Raw genomic sequence first — 24022 nt, forward strand, 5'->3', positions numbered from 1 at the left:
AGAGAGAGAGAGAGAGAGAGGAAAGAAAAGAGCAAGAGAAAGGAACGAGAAAAGAGAGAGAAAAGAAAGATAAACGGGAGAAAGTACGAAAAAAATATAAAGATGAAAGATTAAACGATAACTAGAGATACCATACATCTCCACTTTCCCTTTAAATCTCCCTCTATCTCTCTCTCACTATACCTCATCTTCCTCTGTATCTCTACTCACTCCTCCCCCTCCCCCCTCTCTCTCTCTCTCCCTCTCTCTCTCTTTTCTCCCCTCCTTTTCTAAAAAAATCGACAACAAAAAATTATATACTTTATAGCACTCCCCGGGAATTCAACCCCTACTTTATGTACAATTCTTTGAAATTCGGTCATTCGGAACCGGTATCTAAAAGATCAGTAACAAAAACTACCCCTACAAAACTACAAATTTTACCCCTACTTCATGTGTAATTTTTTGAGATTCAATTAATATTTTCCAAAAAAATTGAAAAAATAAAAAAACCCGTTTCCAAAAAAAAATGGAACCAAAATTTTACACATCATGGCGCTCCCCGTAAAATTCTACCCCTACTTCTTTAAGATTCGGTCAATAAATTCCCGAAAAATTGAAAAAATTTCCGTACCGGTTTCTAAAAAAATCGGTAACGGAAAATTATACACTTTATAGCAGTCCCCGGAAAATTCTATCCCTATTTCATATACTTTTGGTAAAAATTCGGTTCAGGGGTTTAGGCTGGGCGTTGATGAGTCAGTGAGTCAGTCAGGCCATCTTCCTTTATATATATAGATAAGATTTGCTAAGGTTGTCACTAATAAGCCTAGGCCTTCAGGGATAATCACCTTTCCCTCAGACTCGGGATACTTTCCATCCCCTATTTTGAGTAGGAGTTCGGAGAATTGCCCAGCAGAGACATTGTCTCTCAAGTGTGCCCTCATGTTCTTTCTAAGAGAGAGTTTCCAGATAAGGGGCCATTTCGCATTTTGTAATTTTGCTAAAATTAACTGACAATTAGTAAAAATTTTAATGTTATTGAAATAAAAGCGCCGGAAAATAAACATGGTATAACTGATAAATAATTGATTGTATTATATTGTGATGAACAGGTTGACCGGGAGCGATGTATTCTCGACGCAGTTTTAATCGGGCAAAATTTACTTTAACTACATGCATAAAAGTCGGTGTGCATATAATTATCGAAAAATCATTACATTAGCTCAGTTCCTTAACCAAAGCATATTTTTCATCGAGTTCTATCATTTACCGGTCTTTAATATTTTTTTGTCTTTTAATAATTATGATTTTTAAGTAATGTTAACGAAGTACGAAGTAATTTTAACGAAAGAAACAAAGTAAATTTAACGAAAAAAAAGAAAACGAAGGATTCTATAATTCAGTAATTTGCTTCTTTAGAGATTGATTAGGGCAAAATCTTGATTTATGTTTTTAAGCACTTGTATGGGTAACCTTCGTAGGCAAAAACCAAGTCGATATCTCATCGGACTCAGGAGATATTGAGAAAGTCGTGAAAACACATTTTACCTCTTTTCACCCCCTTAGGGGTGGAATTTCTAAAAATCCTTTCTTAGTGGATGCTTACGTCATGAGAGGAATACACCCTCCAAATTTCAAGTCTCTAGGTTCAGGGGTTTGGCCTGGGCGTTGATGAGTCAGTCAGTCAGTCAGTCAATCAGTCAGTCAGTCAGTCAGTCAGTCAGTCAGTCAGTCAGGACATCTTCCTTTATAGATATATATATATATATATATATATTTCAAACTATCTTTCCTCCTCCCCTCTCCTTCCCTCCCCCTCTCCGAGATAAATTCCATAATCGATACATTGCGTAATCGATCAAAAGCGACGCGTGCGTTACTGTCGTTTATAAGCCGACGCAGCGTAAATCTCGAGGTTGCAATCACGTGGAGTCACATCATCGATTTATATTTATGTTAAATATTTATATAACACTGTACCGCACACCGTTACGTTTCGCGGATATAGCGGCTGGTCGAGGAAGAGTGTCATGACCGAAATGAATAAAACAAATTCAAAGATATCATAGCAAAGTGTGTACTTAGTATTAATGGGGGCGGTAACGAGAACTAAAAGCCGACTGCTTTCCCAGCTAAGACTCGAGATCTTCTAACCGCGCTCGAGCTCTCCATCTGGCCTCCGAGCATTTTCAAGTTACTACATACCACGGACTCTTAGCTACCCGATGTATTCTTAAGGATTTCAGAAGATGAGGTTAAGCCATGGATAAATTTTTAATGGTCAGATGGAAGTTTCAGTGAAGTAATCGTATGGTACACGCGAGATATATCGGATAGAAGGATTAGTTTGGAATTCGAATTTGAAAATAATCAAGTCATTATATATATATAGTTCAAGGATGACAAAATCTTGAAAAAAAAACTCGTAGTTTGTTGCGACGGACGAAAAGTGATGTTATTTTTGTACATTATATGATAAAATAGATTAATAAGTTGTGAGCATCTAAGTTTTGAAAGCATTTTCTCAGATATTTTTTTGAATAAAAAACAAATTGAAACGGAATTGATTTGATAGTACTGCTAATTTTCCCCGAGTTGCTATCTTTACTCGAATGTTATCAGAAGTTTTAGGTATGTGAACAAAGATTATATAATGGAATCCTTATTCGAGTGTAACGGCATATATGTGGGAGTTGGAAACTCTAAGACACTAACGTACGGGATTAGATATCTGGAGTTCTCGTAGTGGGCCCAGAAAATGGGTTAAAGCAACAATCATTAGAACGTAATGCGAAAGTTTCGTCGAGAAAGAAAGCAACGGTCTACCGTTTCCGCACTTATTCTATCACGTCAGAAACTCACACACTAGCGAGCGTCGTAGCTATCAGGAGGAATGAATAATTCGAAGATGTCGGATCGCATGATCGAAATTCACATGTCTGGGAATCGTTTTGAACGTCAAATTACGAGAGGGTGGGATGGCGCTCTCTTCGAGCGATCGCTTGAATAATTACGTTACAGACAGTCAATCCATTTAAATCACTCTATTGCCGACAAATGGTTCATTAAAATGCAGCGGATCGAATTCCTGTCGCACCAATTGCGTAACGTAGCGCGCGCGGGAATATTCTGATAAATTCTAATAAATCTTGTCTCGATGAACCTACTGCCGACGGTTGAGAAGGGTCGCTAACGCGTTTGTAGACAACGTAAATTTGCATTAACAAAATTACTTTGCATCGCAAAGTATATTTGATGTAAGTTTGCAATCATTAATACTCAAAAGTTTATTTTTAAGATTTATATATCTTCGACCATTCTAAAAATCTTTACTTAATTTATTTAAAAAACTAGAAAACGGAATCGATATAATACTTTTACAAAGATATCTTTTATACATATATATTTGATTTTTATTTACAAATAAAATTTCAGCTTATTTGTGTGTGTCTAAGCATCAAAATTTAAGCTTATTAAGATTATGCATGTTGTTAAAATATACATAGTTTTCAAACTTTGTTTGTTACATAAATTATGTTTTTAAACCAGACTTGTAATTTATTTTTTTTAATATTATATTCTTCTAAGTATATATCGCAGTATAATTAAAATCATATTAAAATCGTTTTATGTTATAAAATCTTATCTATATGTACAATAATTATAATCGTACAATGTAAATATAATATATAATTTGATACTGTGTACCAAATGTTAACGTCACGTGACGTGACCATGGATTCGGTAATATTCGCGTAATATAGAACCAAGATTGAAGAGGTATGTAAGGTAGGCCTACATGACCATAAGTACCAGGATACGGGCTTGTGTGCTTGACTGAATGTTCTCGCTCTATATCCTATATCAGGCGGCGCCGCAACATAGTCCAGCACGCTGTGCCAGTACATATGTACATGTATACATAACCAATAAATTTTCGTACAAATCCTTCCCCTACTTCCTAATCTCCTATCACGCAATAATGGTACCTGTTGTCCCGTCTTTAACACCGCCGTCATGTTAGGTGTGTATAATTATCAAGAGACACGGTAGTGTCTCGCGCCAAGTACACGCGGAGCGAGACCGACCGTGACTCTTTTACGCGACGCGACGGGTTGCGAGTACCCGAGATGTTGAGATCTCGATAACGTGTGAACGGATCAAGTTCTAAGTAGGCTTGATCGATAGCTTGGGGTCCAATTAGGGGGGGGTTTCTCTCATAATATTCCGCTACGTGCCTTACGAGCGGAGATATTGCGACGCAAAGTCCAAATGTGAAAATTTATTTTTAAGATACTCCTCCTCCTCCTCCTCCTCCTCCTCCTCCTCCTAACGCCGCGATCTATCAGAGAAACGTCACTTTCACTTTTTCGACGCTGGCGGCGCAGGTATCGCCAGTTTCGATATCGCGCGCGTATTTCAAAATTAGGTCGATAAACTTATCGGTCAGGAGGAAGATTTCTATTTAAGTAAAAATTAGGTATATATAATAAATATTGAGTCAACGGAAAAGTAGGTTCTCTATGCTTGGCAGAAAGTGCCGCTAGGGAATTTTTAAGTCGATTCTTATGAATCAAGCTTGAATTTGATGTCTATGTATCCCAGGTTGCCGATGACAAGGTCCAGATAGTGCGCTTTATAGTTTTCGGTGTCCAGGTGTAATAATACGTTGAATTCGATGTCTACGTGTCCCAGGTTGCCGATGACGAGGTCCACATAGTGCGCTCCGTAGTTTTTGGTGTCTACGTGTATTAATATCTTGAATTCGATGTCCACGTGTCCCAGGTTGCCGATAACGGGATCCAGATAATGCGCTTCATAGTTTTCGGTGTCCAGGTGTAATCGTACGTTGAATTCGATGTCTAGGTGTCCCAGGTTGCCGATGACGAGGTCCACACAGTGCGCTTCGTAGTTTTCGGTGTCCAGGTGTAATAATATGTTGAATGCGATGTCTACGTGTCCCAGGTTGCCGATGACGAGGTCCACATAGTGCGCTCCGTAGTTTTTGGTGTCTACGTGTATTAATATCTTGAATTCGATGTCCACGTGTCCCAGGTTGCCGATGACGGGATCCAGATAATGCGCTTCATAGTTTTTGGTGTCCAGGTGTAATCGTACGTTGAATGCGATGTCTAGGTGTCCCAGGTTGCCGATGACGAGGTCCACACAGTGCGCTCCGTAGTTTTTGGTGTCTACGTGTATTAATATCTTGAATTCGATGTCCACGTGTCTCAGGTTGCCGATGACGGGATCCAGATAATGCGCTTCATAGATTTCGGTGTCCAGGTGTAATTGTACGTTGAATTCGATGTCTACGTGTCCCAGGTTGCCGATGACGAGGTCTACATAGTGCGCTCCGTAGTTTTTGGTGTCTACGTGTATTAATATCTTGAATTTGATGTCCACGAGTCCCAGGTTGCCGATGACGGGATCCAGATAATGCGCTCCGTAGTTTTCGGTGTCTACGTGTATTAATATTTTGAATTCGATGTCCACGTATCCCAGGTTGCCGATGACGGGATCCAGATAGTGCGCTTCATAGTTTCCGGTGTCCAGGTGTAATCGTACGTTGAATTTGATGTCTACGTGTCCCAGGTTGCCGATGACGAGGTCCACATAGTGCGCTTCGTAGTTTTCGGTGTCCAGGTGTAATAATATGTTGAATTCAATGTTTAGGTGTCCCAGGTTGCCGATGACAAGGTCCACATATTGCGCTCCGTAGTTTTCGGTGTCTACGTGTATTAATACCTTGAAATTGATGTCTAGGTGTCCCAGGTTGCTGATAACGAGGTCCACATAATGCGCTTCATAATTTTTGGTGTCTAGGTGTATTAATAACTTTAAATCTGAATGGGTGCGTTCAGCCGATACTCCGCTAGCCTAGCAATTGTGAGCAGTTGCTCGTTTTTGCTCGTTTCTTCTTTTTTTAATCCAGTAAGTCAAAAAAGAGGAAACGAGCGAAAACGAGCGACTGCTCACGATTGCTAGGCTAGCAAAGTATCGGCTGAACGCACCCAATGTAGGACACGTAGATATCGAATTCGAGGTATTAATACATGTAGACACCGAAAACTACGAAGCGCACTATGTGGACCTCGTCATCGGCAACTTGGAACACGTGGCCATCAAATTCAAGGTATTAATACACCTGAACACCGAAAACTATAGAGCGCGCTATGTGGACCTCGTCATCGGCAACCTGGGACACCTAAACATTGAATTCAAGCTTGATTCATAAAAATCGACTTAAAATTTCCCTAGCGGCAGAATTAAAATTATGTCATGACATAATAAAAATCGCTGAATTAAAATTATGTCTAGACATAATAAAAATTGGACAAAAATTATGTTTAGACATAATAAAAATTGGATGAATTAAAATTATGTCTGACGTAAAAATAATTATCAAAAATATCGATACCTGAAGATATCGGTACATATACAGTTGCGAACAACATTCAGTAAGACACGCAAATAAAAATAAATAAAGAATTTTACAGTTAACGACTTATTAACATTAATCATGCTTTATTGCGATTATGTTTTATGTTGAAATTGAAAAATATATACAAGGTGTACAACTAAAAGGGTTACAGATTATTATTTTTAAAAAACTGAGCAAAATATTAAATTGTTGTTTTCTTTAGAAATAATAGTCCGTAACACTTTTAGCTTCATACCTTGTATTATATACGGTTTATGAAATTATAAGATATATTGTTTATAAGATTAAGTTGCGTAACACTACAAAAAGGCGTGATATCCGTACAAAATTACCTTTTTAAAAAAAAGGTAAAATGAGCGCCAAGTACACGCATAATAGTGTATATGTATTATGTTGTTACCCTGTTATGTTGTTACCTCGAGAAAAACAAAGTGGTAGTATTATACCTCCAAATAGCTTTATCCTGTACATACTGTTTATACAATGCGTAATATACTACAAAAAGGCGTGATATCCGCACAAAATTACCTTTTTTAAAAAAAGGTAAAAAAAGGCGCCAAGTACACGTATAGTAGTGTATATGTTGTTACCTAAAAAAAAAAAGAAAGTGGTAGTATTATACCTCAAAAAAACCTAAGTAACAAGTGGTAGATCTTTATATCTCGAAAAATCTCGAAAAAATCTAAGCAGTAGTATCTTTATTTCCGAAAAATTATAACCCAAGTGATACACGTCACAAAATTATGTTACCTTATCAAAAAGAAGAGTCGCGTTTCAAGTGATCTATTACAATTACAAAAAGAAATGATATCTCTTTAAGTTAGAGCGCCAATTACAGAGAGAACATGTATATTGCCTCAAAAAATAATTGTTGCACTACATTGAAAAATCTTTACATTGTGTCAATTAGAAAAGAATGTATAATAACAATTTTATAAGATTAAAAAATTTTATTTAAATTTAACAAGGGAATACAAGATATTTAAATACAAAGTTATTTACATGTGTATTTTTTAATGGCCACAAAGAATTACAGAAGTAACAGTACAAAATAAAAATATTTTATTAAAATACATAAATTTTTCTTGTAAAAAAACTTGGCGCTGCTAGACCTCGAAATTTTAAATAAATAAATAAACTTATTCTATACTTAATTATAAGCCGCATTATCCGCCGTCCGCGTAGTCACGCACATCCATATCACTCACTCCCACATCCACGCTGATAATCATTTAATATTACTCCCATTGTATTCTTCTCTGAATTATTTTTATTTATTGTTGTTTTTATTTATTTAAAATTTCGAGGTCTAGCAGCGCCAAGTTTTTTTACAAGAAAAATTTATGTATTTTAATAAAATATTTTTATTTTGTACTGTTACTTCTGTAATTCTTTGTGGCCATTAAAAAATACACATGTAAATAACTTTGTATTTAAATATCTTGTATTCCCTTGTTAAATTTAAATAAAATTTTTTAATCTTATAAAATTGTTATTATACATTCTTTTCTAATTGACACAATGTAAAGATTTTTCAATGTAGTGCAACAATTATTTTTTGAGGCAATATACATGTTCTCTCTGTAATTGGCGCTCTAACTTAAAGAGATATCATTTCTTTTTTGTAATTGTAATAGATCACTTGAAACGCGACTCTTCTTTTTGATAAGGTAACATAATTTTGTGACGTGTATCACTTGGGTTATAATTTTTCGGAAATAAAGATACTACTGCTTAGATTTTTTCGAGATTTTTCGAGATATAAAGATCTACCACTTGTTACTTAGGTTTTTTTGAGGTATAATACTACCACTTTCTTTTTTTTTTAGGTAACAACATATACACTACTATACGTGTACTTGGCGCCTTTTTTTACCTTTTTTTAAAAAAGGTAATTTTGTGCGGTAACTCATAACGCGCTAATACCCGATTATTCGCGCAAAAACAACGTCTATTTAAAATATTTGCCCAGCATCAATATTTAGTAATACTAATGTCACTTATCGATCCACCACCACCATTAAGACTAAATACCTGTAACGGAAGACGAAGTAGCGCAAGTCAACGTTTAGCCATACTAGCATGCATTCAATAAAGAAATGGAAAACTTTTAATATTCTCATAATCATATTAATGAATGATAAAGGGGTGCTATATGAATCATTGTTATTTTTTTAGAAATGTTCATTTCTCAATAAATCATCAAATATCCATAGTAACGCACGTTAGTCTTGAAATATTAAAATTGTGTGAATATTATCCGGTATATAAAATTATAACTATGTAAAATATAATCCCAGTAATGATAGTAACGTTACAACGTTTGGTCATTACCATTGCTGTTGACGTTACAGCCAAATTACTAACTACACATAAATTACGAACTGGACACGTATCTCCTCTTACCAACTCCTTTTCCTCCTATGCTGCAACGCTTGATCATAGAGCTCGTTTCAGGATTACGTACCGACGGGCGACCCTGCCGTAAATATCACTCTCGTTTTACGTTAGATGCGACTTCTCATCGGCAAAATAAACATGCCGGAAGTAAAGTTATCTTAACGAGAGAATCATGCCCCTTGATCTACTGAAAATGATGTTTCCTGGTGCTTATTAATTACTGCGTAATCAAGCTTTTTATTCAGATGCGATAGAATCGCGATATACGCGCATATGTGTGCTATGTACACATTTGGAGTTATCGATTTTTTTTTGCAAATTATTGTTTTTATCGATCGTTGTAAATTGCTGTTGCGTGTATATAATTGCCCGATCGTACTTTTCTGATGCAATAACAATTAGAAAGGAAAACGGTATACTTTCTGAGAAGATAATTATATTCTCGATATTGCATTTGCTGCATACGAGATTTAACATTTACAGAACGGTTGCTAAAGTAACTAATAATTTAGTTACTGACACAGTATGATAGTACAATAATGAATATCTAACAGTATCGCGTATTTGATTACAAGAGAAACTGAGATCGAGTGTCAAACAGCGCTGCAAGCGATTAATAATGGCTAACGATCTATATATGTGATTTAATGAAACGCGTTATTACGTTTCGGGACTCAATGCAAATATCTGGATGTCTATCCAAAAATCGAACGATACCATGTGCGTTCGCAAAGCTGCAGAGCGAGAAATGCAATATGACCATTCAATATCTAAAATTGCTTATATGCCTCGCAAATGTAAAATTGTATATTCCGTAACTGTCCGACCAATAGTGTCATTAAGCGCAAATCGAACATCGGCTGTATGTCCTAAAGCTTTTCGGTTGATTATCTAAACTAAACGATCGTCGATTACGCGTGAACGACGTGCGCGTGAAGACTGCGGGTTTCAAAGTTTCGCAGAGCAGACCAGTTCGCCACTCTGTCGCACTTACCCGATACTAGCGGATAAATGTCGCCGATGAAGAAAAGAAAAAGAAAAAAAGGGTGGGAAACAAGCGTGGTATACCCGATACTGGGTTTCTCATTATTTTAAGTGACTTCAGAGGCAAGCCCAGCGTATATATATGCGTACCATATATCACCACTTGCCACTCAGCCCTGCAGTATCGTATAATCGAGTTGTCAGGCAAACTACCCCTTACGGAGAATGGGTCTACTATCGTTGTCGCCGCCGCAGACGCCACCGACGCCATAGTAGTCGCCTAATGCACGCGTTATTACGTTACGCGCATTTAAAACTCCCCTCCTATTAGCAGTTTGCCATCCTCTGTCGTCTGGATCGAATCCGTGGAAGACAGCGGTGGACGAAAGAAAGAGAGAGAGAGAAAGAGAGAAAGAGAGAGAGAGAGAGAGAGAGAGAGAGAGAGAAAAAGTGACGCGCGCAGGTGTAACTTAATTGTGTCGCGTGGTGGGATTTAATGCTAGGAAAGCTGTTGTGGATCGTTCATAGTGGTGTACTTGTGATTTTGTAATATCTTCGTATGACAATTACACTAATGACGTTAATGACATAAACTTTACTTTTCCTAACTGTCACTTTACATCAAATCACAGTGAGAGAGAGAGAGAGAAAGAGAGAGAGAGAAAGAGAGAAAGAGAGAGAGAGAGAGAGAGAGAGAGAGAGAGAGAGAGAGAAATATTTTTCTCTCTTGAGAACGTTCGCTAATATATCATATAATCTACTTTAAATTTAATATTATACTTTCAATATCAATATATTATACACACAACACGAATATATAATTGTTGGAGTAGTGAATCGATATCAACGTGAGAATTATCTAGACCGTTGCTACGCATTAATCAAGATATTCAATTATAACGATACGCGTTCTACGTGCGGGCAAATTGTTTCCAGATGCAAATCTACCGATATCGTCTGCCGCATTGTCGTCCCCTATTATTCGCGAGTCGGTTTGTCACTTATAGCCACCGTGCCCACTTCTGCCGTCGCATACCTCACCAGAAGCAGCACTCCTATTATTGCTCGCTTTGATGTCGGAGCAGTCCTTCGAAATACTGAATTAATTCCTGAAAGGAAACGCATTGCGTCGGGGCGCTCAACTACCGGCGCAACTGTCGTTATTTAAGGCGAACAATTATATCGAGATAATTTTACGACGTTTAACGTGCATTACCGCCATTCAAATGGATTCGGAGCGGAGTGTAACTCGCGAGTATCGAGCAAACGTTATGTGATATCGAAATACTCGAGTATGTCTGCGCTACTATCTCGTTGGTATCGTTGCGCTGGGAAAAAAGAAAAAGAGATATAAATCGCTTCCTAGAAACGAGAACACTCCAGAGGCCCGAGAAATCCGAGCGAAAAGCCGATAAACCATGCTGGTTTTAATGAACTTTCATTTTTCCGCGCGAACCTTGGGGAATACAAGAATAACAATTTTATTTTCACGTAAAAGAGACGGCAGGATCGAGTTGGAACGTCGCTATTTATTACTTTCGTTTTGAATCTATTTGTACATTCATAAAGAAACCGAGAAATATGGTTTAATTAAGATTTAATTCATAAATTATATAAAGATTGAAAGCTAATAACATATTATATTAGATAAATGTCAGATTTTTATGTATTAGTACAAATACAATTAATATCCTTTACGACTTTTTTTAAATCTATACTATAACTTTCGTATCATTTAAGCACCGATTTTACTCCGTACGAGTGCATGTAAATTAATTTCATTCAAGTGTTACCTGTAAGCTATGCTTGTGCATCTCATATTACAACAGAATGTTTGTTCGCGAAGGAAAGCAACGATTATACACGATCTGCTCGGTGAGCATCGACAAAATATTGTATACTGCAACCGACCTTCACATTGGAATAATAACAACGCGAACCGCACATCCATATTCGTTTTGCGGAATAAGGGCTGAGCCTACCTAGCGTAACTCGTGCGCGCGGGGTCACTTAATAATGCAGATGGAGAATGCCCCTAGTCCCGGAACACCATGTGTAAGTCATGATTAATATTTCAGTTGTCGACCAAGAGGTTGAGGCGAGGGAGGACGGCGGGGAGGAGCAGTCTAAGGGCGGGGGGGATGTCCGGAGTATGAGGGTACCGACGGAAGGACTGACCATTGCAAAAGCGTAGGAGGTGCGCGAAGGTTTCGTTGTCCGGTGCGTTGTTAATTATTCGCAAAGGAAATTAATGCGCTCCTTGCAATAATTTACACCGACCGCGGAATGAATGGTGGCCAGACGGAATTATTCACGCTTCGTGGATCATAATTTCGGGCGTAAGGTTTTAACGTCTCGCGTGGAGATAACCAAGATGTCGACGGCTATTACTAATGCCTCTAAAAAGGAGCTCCGCTATATACTTACTTTATCTACCTGACATAAGGAAAACGTGTGCGCAATGCAATGGGAGTTCTTGAGATTAGTATAGATTTATAGAATGTACATATCGGATTCACACGGTGAGACGTGCTCTCATGTCGCTCATAAAATTATTAGATACTTTAAACTAATATATATTCGATTCAGACCACCTCATATGTATAGGTATATCTGCTTTTTGTCGAAATTTCCATTAATATGTCACTTCTCTCTCACGTACTTATCAGAGATTTTATTATATATTTAGATTTAGACGAAAGAGGATTTTAATCAAATTTCGAGATTTAATGTATTTAAATCTCAAAGTTTTGAGATCTAATTTTACTTGCTCGAAGTGGTTCTTACTAGCTAACGATGTCACTTAAAATCCGGTCAATAAAAAATCCCATTTAGACTAAAAATACTGAAGATTGACGTTAAATTTTCCGTTAGAATAAGTATTCAAATGTATCCTAATTAAATGCAAGACTTTTAATATGTGTGACATTTAACATATGCGTAAAATATTGGCCAACTTTAAAATGAGTTAAGTCAGTATTAATATATCATATCAAAAGTACATAACGTACAGCTAAAATAAAAATCAATATCTTAGAACAAGACTAGCTTATGTCATTCTGTGGAAATAAAAAATAAATGTCTCATATTTTTCATACACGTTTCAATATTTCCTTTTCATTCTTTCATCTGCGGAATAACATATTTAATATCTTGAAGCCAGGGGGGGAGTAGTCCTGTGGCTTCAAGATATTAAAATAACTCTCTATTATTACGGTGGCGTAATAAACACCTCGTGCAACGTCTCTAGAAAATTTTAGGAAATTTTACATAACGAAATGTCAAAGCAGAACATTAAGCTAGACTTTGTAGCAAAAAGCGGTAGACCGCAAGTAGTTGGGGTCGTAATGAATTTACCGCGGTCGCTCTTTAACAATGCGCATCTCACTATCGCGCTGCTGTTTCGCCGCTAACGATAACCTGGTAAAATACGTTCTGGGCTCAGCGCTTCCGCAGCGTAGTGCTCGAGGCTTAGATTTTCTAATCTATTTGACACATTACTTGCTATTAGAGAACTTGAGATTATATGAAAATGAAGCAATATAACGTACGCATTTAATGCATACATAAATGAGTGTAAAATGCAAATTCTTACCATTTTTTAAATCATTTTTTTAATATTCATTAATTTTTTTTAAAATTAGAAACTTATTCTCTCTATACTCTCTATACTCTATACTCTCTATTTGACGCTAAAAATTATCATACTTAAGTGTATAACTTTTAATGTATAACTTTTAACATTAGCTACTGCGTAGTAATCGATCAACCAACCAATCGGGCAAATCGAACAATCAATTTTGAAAGTAGATTTAAGAGAATCGCAGAAAGAAATATATTTTCATGCATGATAATATCGGATATTATAAATAAATATTGAATGAATTTATATATAAAAGCATCATGAATAGTGTGCATTTATTTTCCGTGGAAAATATATTTGCTCGAATCAATAATTTAACGTTGTACTCATGGCAATTACAATATTACTATCGCGGTTTTGCCTCTTTAATCTCGATGTTGATTTCGCTATGTTATACCGATTCACAATTATACATATATAACTAATTTATAATTAATTAATTGCAATTTTAACAAAAATATTACGTGTGTTAATGTGTTTGTGTAATATCTTGAGAGACATGCTTAATTCATTATATTGCTAACATTGCACATTGTCGACAATACCTCAACAAACATTTGTTTATGTAACTTCTGTAATATAAAAAAATACATATTTGTTATTATTGGATCATTACAGTCGTTTTCTTGTGTTCATTATAATCCTTGTTTACGTTAAAGCGGACTATTTTGTTTTCTATGAAATACCGGTAGAAAAAGAAGAAATGAGGAAGGAGCGCGTAGAGGGAAACTGATGGAAAGTTTGAAGCTAGGGGATCTTCTATCGATGGTATGCTATTCCGCGCCAACGTCGTCAATAACGGAAGATATCGATATGTAATTCCTAGTTTCAAGGATGATGAGAAAAGTTCTCGTGCCGTTCATAAAATATATAACGGATGTACTATTCATTACTGTTGAAGGGGGACTCAACGGTAGTAGCCGGTAGTATAATAGCACGAGAAAAACAAAACATTAAATGGATGGGAATACTGTAGCGAACGTTGAACTTCGAACCCTTCGAACCCTTCGTCGTCGACTACAATTCTGTTTTTTTATAAGCAATGTGAGAAACGAAGCGGGCGATATTAAACTTCGGCATTCTTTTACAAGCGATTGAGAGAAAAGTTTCGTAGCTATAATATACATTTGTTATTGACAGACACAATCGTCGAACAATCCAACTATTATGAATATTATCTTAATCCAATTTGGTCTAATTAAAATATAATTTACATTCACTAATTTAATAAATTAATGAGAACTCAGAGTTTAATTTCGAATCTCTAACTAGAATGTAATTTCTGTCGTTTTTTTTCGCGTATAATTAATTACTGAATGTATTCAATTATTACATAATTTATACGCTTGGTGCTAATACTAATTAGAAAAGAAAATCGACAAAATTACCTAATAAGTATTCTATAAAATGGTCATCAATAGAATGGAAATGCGTGTAACACATGAAAAATAAAATTTCAACCGCAGATACCAAATGTATTTACATAATCGTATCTTTTTGCCGAAGATTCAAAAAATTGCATACACTTCTCGATCGCCCCACGCAAGCTTTCAGACAAATACACTGAGTTTCTTCTTTACTAACGTTCGTAACATAGACCTTTCTTTGATAATGTGCAGACAGAATCGACTACTACCTTTATTTTTCTTCGTCTGAATGAAATAACATTGTTCCATATGAAAATTGTATTATACACTATTTTTGTCATAATTTATACCTTTTCTCTTTCTATATTTTTTGTATTTTATAAAATCATACAAATTTTAGTATAAAGTACTATACAGATAACAAATACCTTAGACAATTCACGTTTTGATAAATTTCAATCATTTGTCATAGTCCAATTTAGAATTTGCATACCAAGAATTTTATATTTGAGAATTTTCAGTGATTGCAATCGTTTTTCCGACATTCCACATGTCCATTTCTCTGTCTCTTTTTCCATTATACTGGCAATGTCGCCAGTGACAGCGGTTGTATTTGACCGAATGTTTAATTTTTTTAGACTACGTGAACCCAAAATGACGTATTAAATTTTATGTGTTAACATTGTGCGTATCATTTTACACTGTAAGCGTCAGTCGAAATTGCTATTACGATAAAACGTGCCTTTTTATGAAATATCATTGCGTTAACTCTGTTATCATGCGTTGTACGACAATGGAAGTTTTAACGGTCGTTTAACAACCGTCATATTGAAAATATTTCTAACGCGGTAAAAATGTCAAGTATTTGCAAAAGTATATTTATTACTTGTATTAATTGTAACTAAAAAATTAAAAATTTTTTTTTAAATTTCTTATATGTCTGTAATATTTAATACCTTTTTTAAAACTATTATTCTGACATATAAATGTGATTATGTGAGACACTAAATTTCGATTTTACAAGCAGAGAATATAATCTTTATTGCTGTAGCTTCGTTGGACGTATTTAAAATTATGATTTTATAAGAAAAAAAGAAATACATTTTACGATCGATAGATGTTATTAAAATTCCATAGAAACTTACAAAACTATTTTAAATATTTCAAATGTTTAAACATTTTTTAAAATATTTTAAATGTTATTTATCTATACGGATACAAGTGTTCAGATATTTCACAGTATAACTTCTTTTAATATAATACTTTCTATTCTTAAATATATAACATACGCTCCAACTATCTCTATAAGATAGTAAATATTCCTTAAATCCCAAACATCCCAAACACATAATAACGTCGCATAACACCACGATCGATGCGAAACGTACGCACGATGTCGAATGCACGCGAGACAAGTAATATCATTATACGATAACTTCTATACCACATTGTATTTCATCATTAGTATATACCTTATACATCGCGCTGTTGTTGTAACGGAAAATTGTTATTCGCATTAACGAAAGGTCGAAATATTCCGCGAAAGGGACACGCTGTCGTAGGCGGAATGCAAAGCACAGCGTGTATGTCTCATTAGCAGGCATCGTTATTTTCTCAAACGGAGCATCGGCTTATTATGAGTCGTCGTAATTGTATGTACAGCGTCTCGTCTCGTCTCTACTCCCTTCCTCTCCCGAAAGGTACGCGGGCGCTTTAGGCTTTCTATCAAAGAGCTTGCAGTTTAAGAAGCGGAAGAAAGAGGCGATGGAAGGCATGGAAGCAGTCGGAGAGTGGCCCTTTCAACGGAGACACTTTGCACCTGTTGAAGGTACAACCACTCCTCGATCTTGCCGAACCCTCCCACTCAAAGTGACTCCAACCTCTGGCAGTTACTAGAAAAACGCTGGCGAATTCCCTCCTAGCGCCCGATTTCGCTTCGTTGACATCTCGGAAATTGGTTTTCGATATGAGCCGCGACGTAGGTATCCCATTGTTCCTTGTGCGTGCGACAGCTGCTCGAAAATGCATCTCGCATCTCCTTATTGTGTTTTTTTCTTTCCTTCTTTGACACGTGTACACCTTTCGCAACAGTACTGCACGTTTCATGCGCGTTTAAAAAGTTCGGTAAAAGGAGCCTAAATTATAATCGAGTCGAGAAGAAATTCCACGTTCAACTCTAATATTCATTCGTCATCGGGGAATAATCGAATTCAAAACACAAAAGCAAAATTGCAATGCTGTTGCAAATGGAAATGATCTTCAATATTTGTGTCAACGTTATTTGCAGTTGTCACAAACATCTGTTGCATTCTTGCAAAGACTGCATATTGCAACTACCGTTTCCATATTCGAACCATGCAGTTTCGTGATGACTAAAATTGGCCACGAAAATAAAATATGTTAATAAATAATTATTAAATTTTTTTGTATGAGGAATTTTTTCTCCCCCGATTTCGATCTCGCATATATTCTAGCAATAAAGAGTTTCCGTGAAATGCAGTATCTCACGGATATCCCGTACTCGTATTTTAACGCAATGCAAAATTATTAGAGAGGAACGCTTTGGAAAAGCGCGTATTAACTACGGGCCGCAACGCAGCGTCGTTCACAAGCAAAATTTTGAAGAAAATTAACGCGCTCCGCCCCGAAGTTGCGTCGTCTACCGTGTCCAGGTGTACACGGGCCGTTGCGCGGAGCTTGCGAAAGCAGCCGGGGGCTAACTCTTCCGCAAGCTCGCTCGAGTCTACGAGCCGTGTCGGTGCTACCGCTCCGCGCCGCGTCGTGCCAGGACGAAGTGCATTCGATGTTCGCAGTTCGCTGCCATGGCAACAATCCCCTACAAACAAAATGCATCGTGTGCACACGACATGCCACGGTTCTCCTTGTCGCGCCGGGGCCGGCCGGGTGCCCACCCGCCGTGCGTTTAGTTGCCACGGAAGGAACCGTTGCCGGGGTGAAGAAATGCCACCGGACAGGACGAGACACGACTGTAAATTCCGAGCGTGGCAAGTGTCGGAGGGGACGGCGCGCGACGCGCGGCGGCCCCGTGTGCTTTGCGAGATAAATCGTCCGGCTAGCTCGTGCACTCGCACGACTGCCGGGAGTGTCGAAAGGGGGACACCGGTGAGCACGCGATCGGCGCCGATGATTAACGGTCGATTAAAGATAAGCGCCGACTGTTCGTTTTGCTACGTCGACATGCCGGCGAGATGTTGTTACGTGGTTAACGCTTTCGCGATCGATATACGGTCGATGCGTACATTGTTGCGCGAGTTTATCGATGAATTTTAAACATCGAATTTCTGCTTAAACGTAACGCCGATGTAATCATAATTACTAGCTCATATTATTGCATGCAAACTATATAACAATTATTAGTTTCGTGAAAACTGCAACCCTGTAATTCTATTTAGATCGCGTATATAAATTGTATAAGTATATAAAGATTGCAGATCATATATTTATGTTTTAGCAGCTTGGATCGTATTTGTCGATTTTAAATAAAGCAAAACGAACAGGATATCGGTTTTTGTAATAAACTTACTTTTGTAATAAACACGCGATATTGTTTCAATACTTGTCAGTATCTCGACATAACGAACGAGAAATAAAACAAAATAGCGTCTCGTAATCACAGACATTTGTCGCGCTGGTCCAAAAGCGACATAGCAACCGACCGATAAAGAAACGAAACCTTAATTCTATCCTCTTAAACGTCACGGCGACGTTTTCGAATCCATACGGATTAGAAAATCCAATATAGGTAGGAGGAGCGCCACGAGGGCGTAGCGGAACCGCGCACGAGCGGGAGGGTGACCGAGGTCGCGCCGAAGGGAAATGGGTAGAAGAGAAGAGGAAAGGTCGGAGGAGGAAGAGACGTGGGGTTAGTGAAGAGTGAGGAGGCGAGGATGGGGGAGAGAGAGGGTGGGAGGGTGAAGAGGGCATAACACAATTACATGTGGGGTTGATGCCGAGCTCGCTCTCCGTACGGCATAGCGGCGGGATGAGGGTCGGGAACCACGCGGAGGGGTGCCCCAACGTTGGGTGGCAAGATTGAATATGAAAGTTTAATGCGAGCAATATCAGCGCCACTGCCCCGGCCCTCGGCTACTCACTCTCAGACGTCTCGCGTATCAGGATGCCCATCTTGGCTGTATCTCTCTTTATATCGCGAGTGCGCTCACACCGGCGGCGGCGGCGGCGGCTTCGAGCGGGAAAGAGGCAGAGACGGCGAAGAGCACTTCGAATCTTTGATGTCCCGAGGTAACCCGCAGATCGCCTCGAGCTTGTTCCACGCTCGCGCGTAAATTCCTAACCGATTTGAAAAACTAATTTGTCAATCCGCAGCCGCGCGTCGCTTTCGACAAGGGCGTCCATTTCGATGCAAACAACGTTTAGAACACAACGCGCAGCGCGAGAACGTAATTAGCACCTCGTTGGCTCTCCTCTAGACTCGAATATCGGTTATTTTCAACGCGCGAGAAATGATAGAACACACACACACCCAAAGAAGCCTACGATATTGTCAATTATATATTCGACTTCCTTTTGCACTCAATCTACAAATCGCTAAATATCACGATTGTATATTTATTATACAATCTGAATTATTTTTACGTTATATCAGTTGACAAGCTGTCACATATTAATCAATATCGTACGCAATCTCGTAATCTTTTATTTCACAAAACTATCGACGAATTCTTTTCCCGTCCTAATCAAAAAATCGGTATAAACGTATTGTAAAATAGTTAGCAATCGTCTAGCCTTTACTTTCGCATGAAAAAGGATAATTATCAATTAAAAACTTACTTTTGTGTAAAGATATCCTGCTTGTGGATGGGATTCACGAGCTCGCTAAGGCGTTTAGTGACTATGCCTTCGGCTATTTGTAAAACTTTCCTCATTAATTACCGACAAGATTCGATTTCGTCCCCTCTCTCCCGTACCAATCTCCCATCCCAACCTTTTCTCACTATGGTTTTGCCCCTTTGTCCGCCATAGCGAAACAAAGTTTATAATAGTGAATTACAACGTGCGTTCCTGCAACCGGCAATTATGTGCCAATTAATAAGCCGAACGCGATATCGCCGAGTCATATTTTTAGTAAAAAGAAAAACATATATACAAGAAATTTTATGCTACAATGAGAAAAACATTGGAGATAGTTTCTGTATTTAAATTGAAAGTAATTCCACGATAACATTTTATCACTGACGAAAGATTGACTAAAAATCACAACCTCTTCAATTCCCACGCGCGGAAATGTCACAGAAAAATTCCTTCCCCAGCTAACTATGTCGCCCCACTTTATCCTTTCAGCGTCACCTCAGCACATCCGCGAGTATATCCCTCCGTCAAAGAAATAACTCCCGGTACACCTTGTACGTGTCAACGTGGTTAAAAATACAGACGTACCTATATACGCACGCGGTCGCACATCGCGCGCGAAGGCACACCGCACACCGACATACCGACATTTCTTACGGCAGAAAGTTCCCTCTAGCCCATGCTCCTTATGTTCCACTATCGCACGCCGAATGCAAGCCTCCCTCGGAACGGCACTGCTTTAGTGACAAGCGCCTTTAAGAGTTTAGACATGCGTCAACTTAAGCAAATGCAGATCAGAGCAACGACGCGCGACGAAGTGCTCGGAACTGACAGAGAGCTGGCGGAAATGTTGACTGACGATAGAGGCAAAGCAAGATAGTTGGTAACATCAGGGGAAGATCTCTAAAACGGAATGATGGTTACATCACAAAAAGCCCCAAGCCCCACTTCGAGATAGGCGAAGACGTAATATACGTTTATATGTGGGATCATGTACGCTGTGATGCATCTGCGGTTGTCCGCAAGCGGCAAGACCGCAGATAACATGGGTATATACCTATACGAACAAAGAACTCGTAAACACGATAAAATTGTAATTTATCGTGAACTTGGAGCCAAGTTTTGCATCAGCGTTAACGAATAATCTCTCCGTTTTTCTCGCTCCTCTCCTTATCTTTTTTTAAATTAATTTAGGAGAACATATATGTCTTGTTGAGGGAGAGAAAAAGAGAGAGAGAGAGAGAGAGAGAGAGAGAGAGAGAGAGAGGAGATGCTCAGCTGATAAAAATGAATGCCATTAACGTGTGATTAATTTGTGTAGATGCAGGAGACAGATCGTACCGTACGGGATCCGACACGGAAGGCGCAGCAACTACGGACAACCCTACAACGCCGTTTCCTACGCCGCCCCCAACCTTGACACCGAATCATCGGCAAGCTTCTCCGTTTCCCCTCGAAAGCACAAACTCTCGCCGGCATCATTATAACGGCAGCATATCTTCCGAGAGATCTCGCAACGGCAATGGTAGGGAGTTAATTAGAACCGCAAACGGGTTGGTTTGCACGCAAGATGATACTTACGGGCTCGCCGCAAGATGAATCTCATGAAACGCAATTTTATACTGCGTTGTACAACCGTGACACGTGCAAGAAGAGCTTATTCCGATAGATGGACGCAAGATAAATCCTGATAGATGAGCGATTTAAAGTGATAAGCAATGTGATATTACGCATGGCAGCATCGACTTCGGTTTCAACCCTTTCTAATATAACATTTCGCACTTCAATCCATTTGGAATACTCTACACCTCCAGTTACTAAAAGTTGTAGATATGTTTTACGTCCAAATACCGTGTCATTAAAATTAAAATAATTGCTGGGCCGTATAAAAATTATTAACTGTAAGTTAAAAATTAGTCTACGCAAAAAGGTGTTATTTAATCCTAATAATTTCGCTTCTTTAAAAGTAATTTCGAAAGGATTAAAGGATTCGAGTATATATTTTCTTTGTCCACGTGCTAATGGAAGATTGAATTAAGCGGTATGATTTTTATTCGTTAGCGAAACTTTCCAAAGAAAAAAAATTTCTCACTATTTAAAAATATTCGTATTTTCTTTATTGCAGGTGAGACCGTTTACGCGGCGTCCACAAAAAAGACGACTTCCGGCGGCGGTACCTTAGGTCGAAGAACACGCCGAGGTCACGCAAGCGCCTTGAGCAGTAGCTCCACCGCGAGCGATCGTTCCGAAACCGTCTTCCCCGATGAACACACTCGTATGCATCTCACCAATGGTGAGGAAGAATATACTGGAGTTTCTTTTTCACGCATATGTCATCGCGCGATTATTATTTCAGCACGCATGATCATCGCATCACATCGCATGCCGTCGCATACCATCGCTTGAGACAATTATTGATGTAATTATTGAATCGCAACGAGCGTGTATTAAGCTAAAAACTATTTCTATTATCAAAGACTTGAACAAAGAAACTCATTCAACGCGACGGATCGGGATAAATCCTCGTCGATCGCCCTGAGCGGGTCGTCCCTTTAAATCACGACGTAAAATTTGCCGCGGTGCGATAAGTTAACGATCCATGCCTCAAATGCGATTACCGGACTAACCGAGTTACCGGCTGGTATCGAGCCCCTGGCCGGAGTTAAATCGGGTTTCTCGTAAACGTGTTCCTCGTTAAAAGCTTAATATTAATAGTCACCCAGAAACGCGAACGGAAAAAGAGAATCGCATATAAAACTCGGAAAAGGAAATCGCATCTATATAGATCCTATGAACATATTCTTGTATCTTCTAAAACTTTCATGCGTTGTGTATGTGTGTACGTTATCAATTATTCGAAATTATTAATTGAGAAAAAGAAGGTTACAAGCAGAGTACTTTCAACCTCGATTTCTCATGAACCTCACATAAGACATCGTTATTAACGAGTACTCATTAAACATTACTTCAGTAATAACTTCGGCGGCGTAAGAAAACACATCTTTTTTGTTAATTTTGTCCTAAAGATGTACATATATATATATATATATATATATATATATATATATATATAGCTATGATTTTAACTATACATTTGACTATACTATATGTCCTCATCATAATTAGCATCCCTCGTCTCACGTTCCCATCGATGCACGTGTGCGAAGCTTCACGAAACGGCCCAAAGGCGAAAGATCTTGGCAAAGGCAAACGTTTCCGAGCCATGCATTATCGCGCGTCTAGCGAACAATGCCGTAATCGACAAACTACATTATACGCTGGTTCATTAAATAACCAAGGGACCTTCTATTTTGGCAGTTAGGTTCATTGTTGTCTGATGCAGTAATGTACCAGCGGCAACACTAACAGTGTCGGTAGCTGCAACGGCAGCGGCAATAGCACAATACAAGTGCGAGAGGGAAAGAGAAAGAGAATCGAGCTCGGGGCTAACGGAGTTAGCAGTTGGCGCCTGGGCTCAGCTAGTTAGAGCATAGACCACCGTCAAAGTTAGCGTGACCCTGCCGACTATATATTGTTTCAAAACGTCAACAGTATTTAGATCTCCCGTCGTTGCTGGGCCGCGCGCTATCTTGGCACACGCACTATCTCACTGTATAACGCAGCTTCGAGCAGGCGCAACCACCGGGGAGATAAGAGAAAGTAGCTTTGCGGCTTTGAACCGGCGGCCGCGGTCGACGAGCGTAAGCCGCTCGTCGGCTAAGTTTTAAACAAAATTTCGTCGGATCTCATTTCGTGTCGACGCGACGTCGATGCGGCGGCGGTCACGTCGGGTTCGAGGGATGCTGGCTGCCAATTAGTCTACCGATATCGCGAGACAGCGCCGAGAGCATGGATGAAAGGGCGAAGGATAGCCCGGGTGGAAAGCTGGCGAGCGCGCGTGCGGTAAGGAGCGAGAGCTCCACCACATCTTCGTGGACGGTTACCTCCGGAATTTCGAAGGCCGCATTGCTCCTGCCCACTCGAGTGCGATCACATTACGCGTAGCCGCGTAGCGTAGGTTTCGTGAAAATTAGCGGCGCGAATTAAGCTCGTGACGCTCACTCATGGACATTTTATATGACGTGTATGAACACGCGTTCATGGTATATCGTGAGCGCGGGTGTATATTATATTATATAAAAAAATTGAGTAACCCTGAGAGAGAGAGATAATATGAAATTTTCCATTTTCTCGTCTCTTTTAATTTGATATGTTTAGGAACTTATGTTACTCTAAATTATTTGTATTACGCTTTTTATATGTCATTAGAAAATTGTTTTAACGAAGCATTAATTGTCGATTAGATTTTCCGGCAATAATTTTTTAACGCACGGCTTTACGAGAGTGCCGATAGTGACGACGAGCATTATA

General features: G+C 38.6%; 2 protein-coding genes across 10 annotated transcripts in view; one reads left to right on the forward strand and one right to left on the reverse strand.

The window, feature by feature from the left end:
* LOC143902901 (uncharacterized) overlaps positions 1–24022 on the reverse strand; it is a 230816-nt gene that overhangs the window by 153833 nt on the left and 52961 nt on the right. The window lies entirely within an intron of this gene.
* Positions 1–24022, forward strand: part of Ten-a (Teneurin-a transmembrane protein) — a 450404-nt gene that overhangs the window by 153811 nt on the left and 272571 nt on the right. For all 9 annotated transcript variants that reach the window (XM_077416125.1, XM_077416128.1, XM_077416124.1 and 6 more), the window contains 2 exons: positions 20973–21176; positions 21777–21944. In XM_077416125.1, the coding sequence (XP_077272251.1) occupies positions 20973–21176; positions 21777–21944 (372 nt within the window). The remainder of the gene's footprint in view (positions 1–20972; positions 21177–21776; positions 21945–24022) is intronic.

Source organism: Temnothorax americanus, unplaced genomic scaffold, assembly GCF_048541705.1.
Source record: "Temnothorax americanus isolate GAGA-0224 unplaced genomic scaffold, ASM4854170v1 Scaffold41, whole genome shotgun sequence".
Lineage (NCBI taxonomy): Eukaryota > Metazoa > Arthropoda > Insecta > Hymenoptera > Formicidae > Temnothorax > Temnothorax americanus.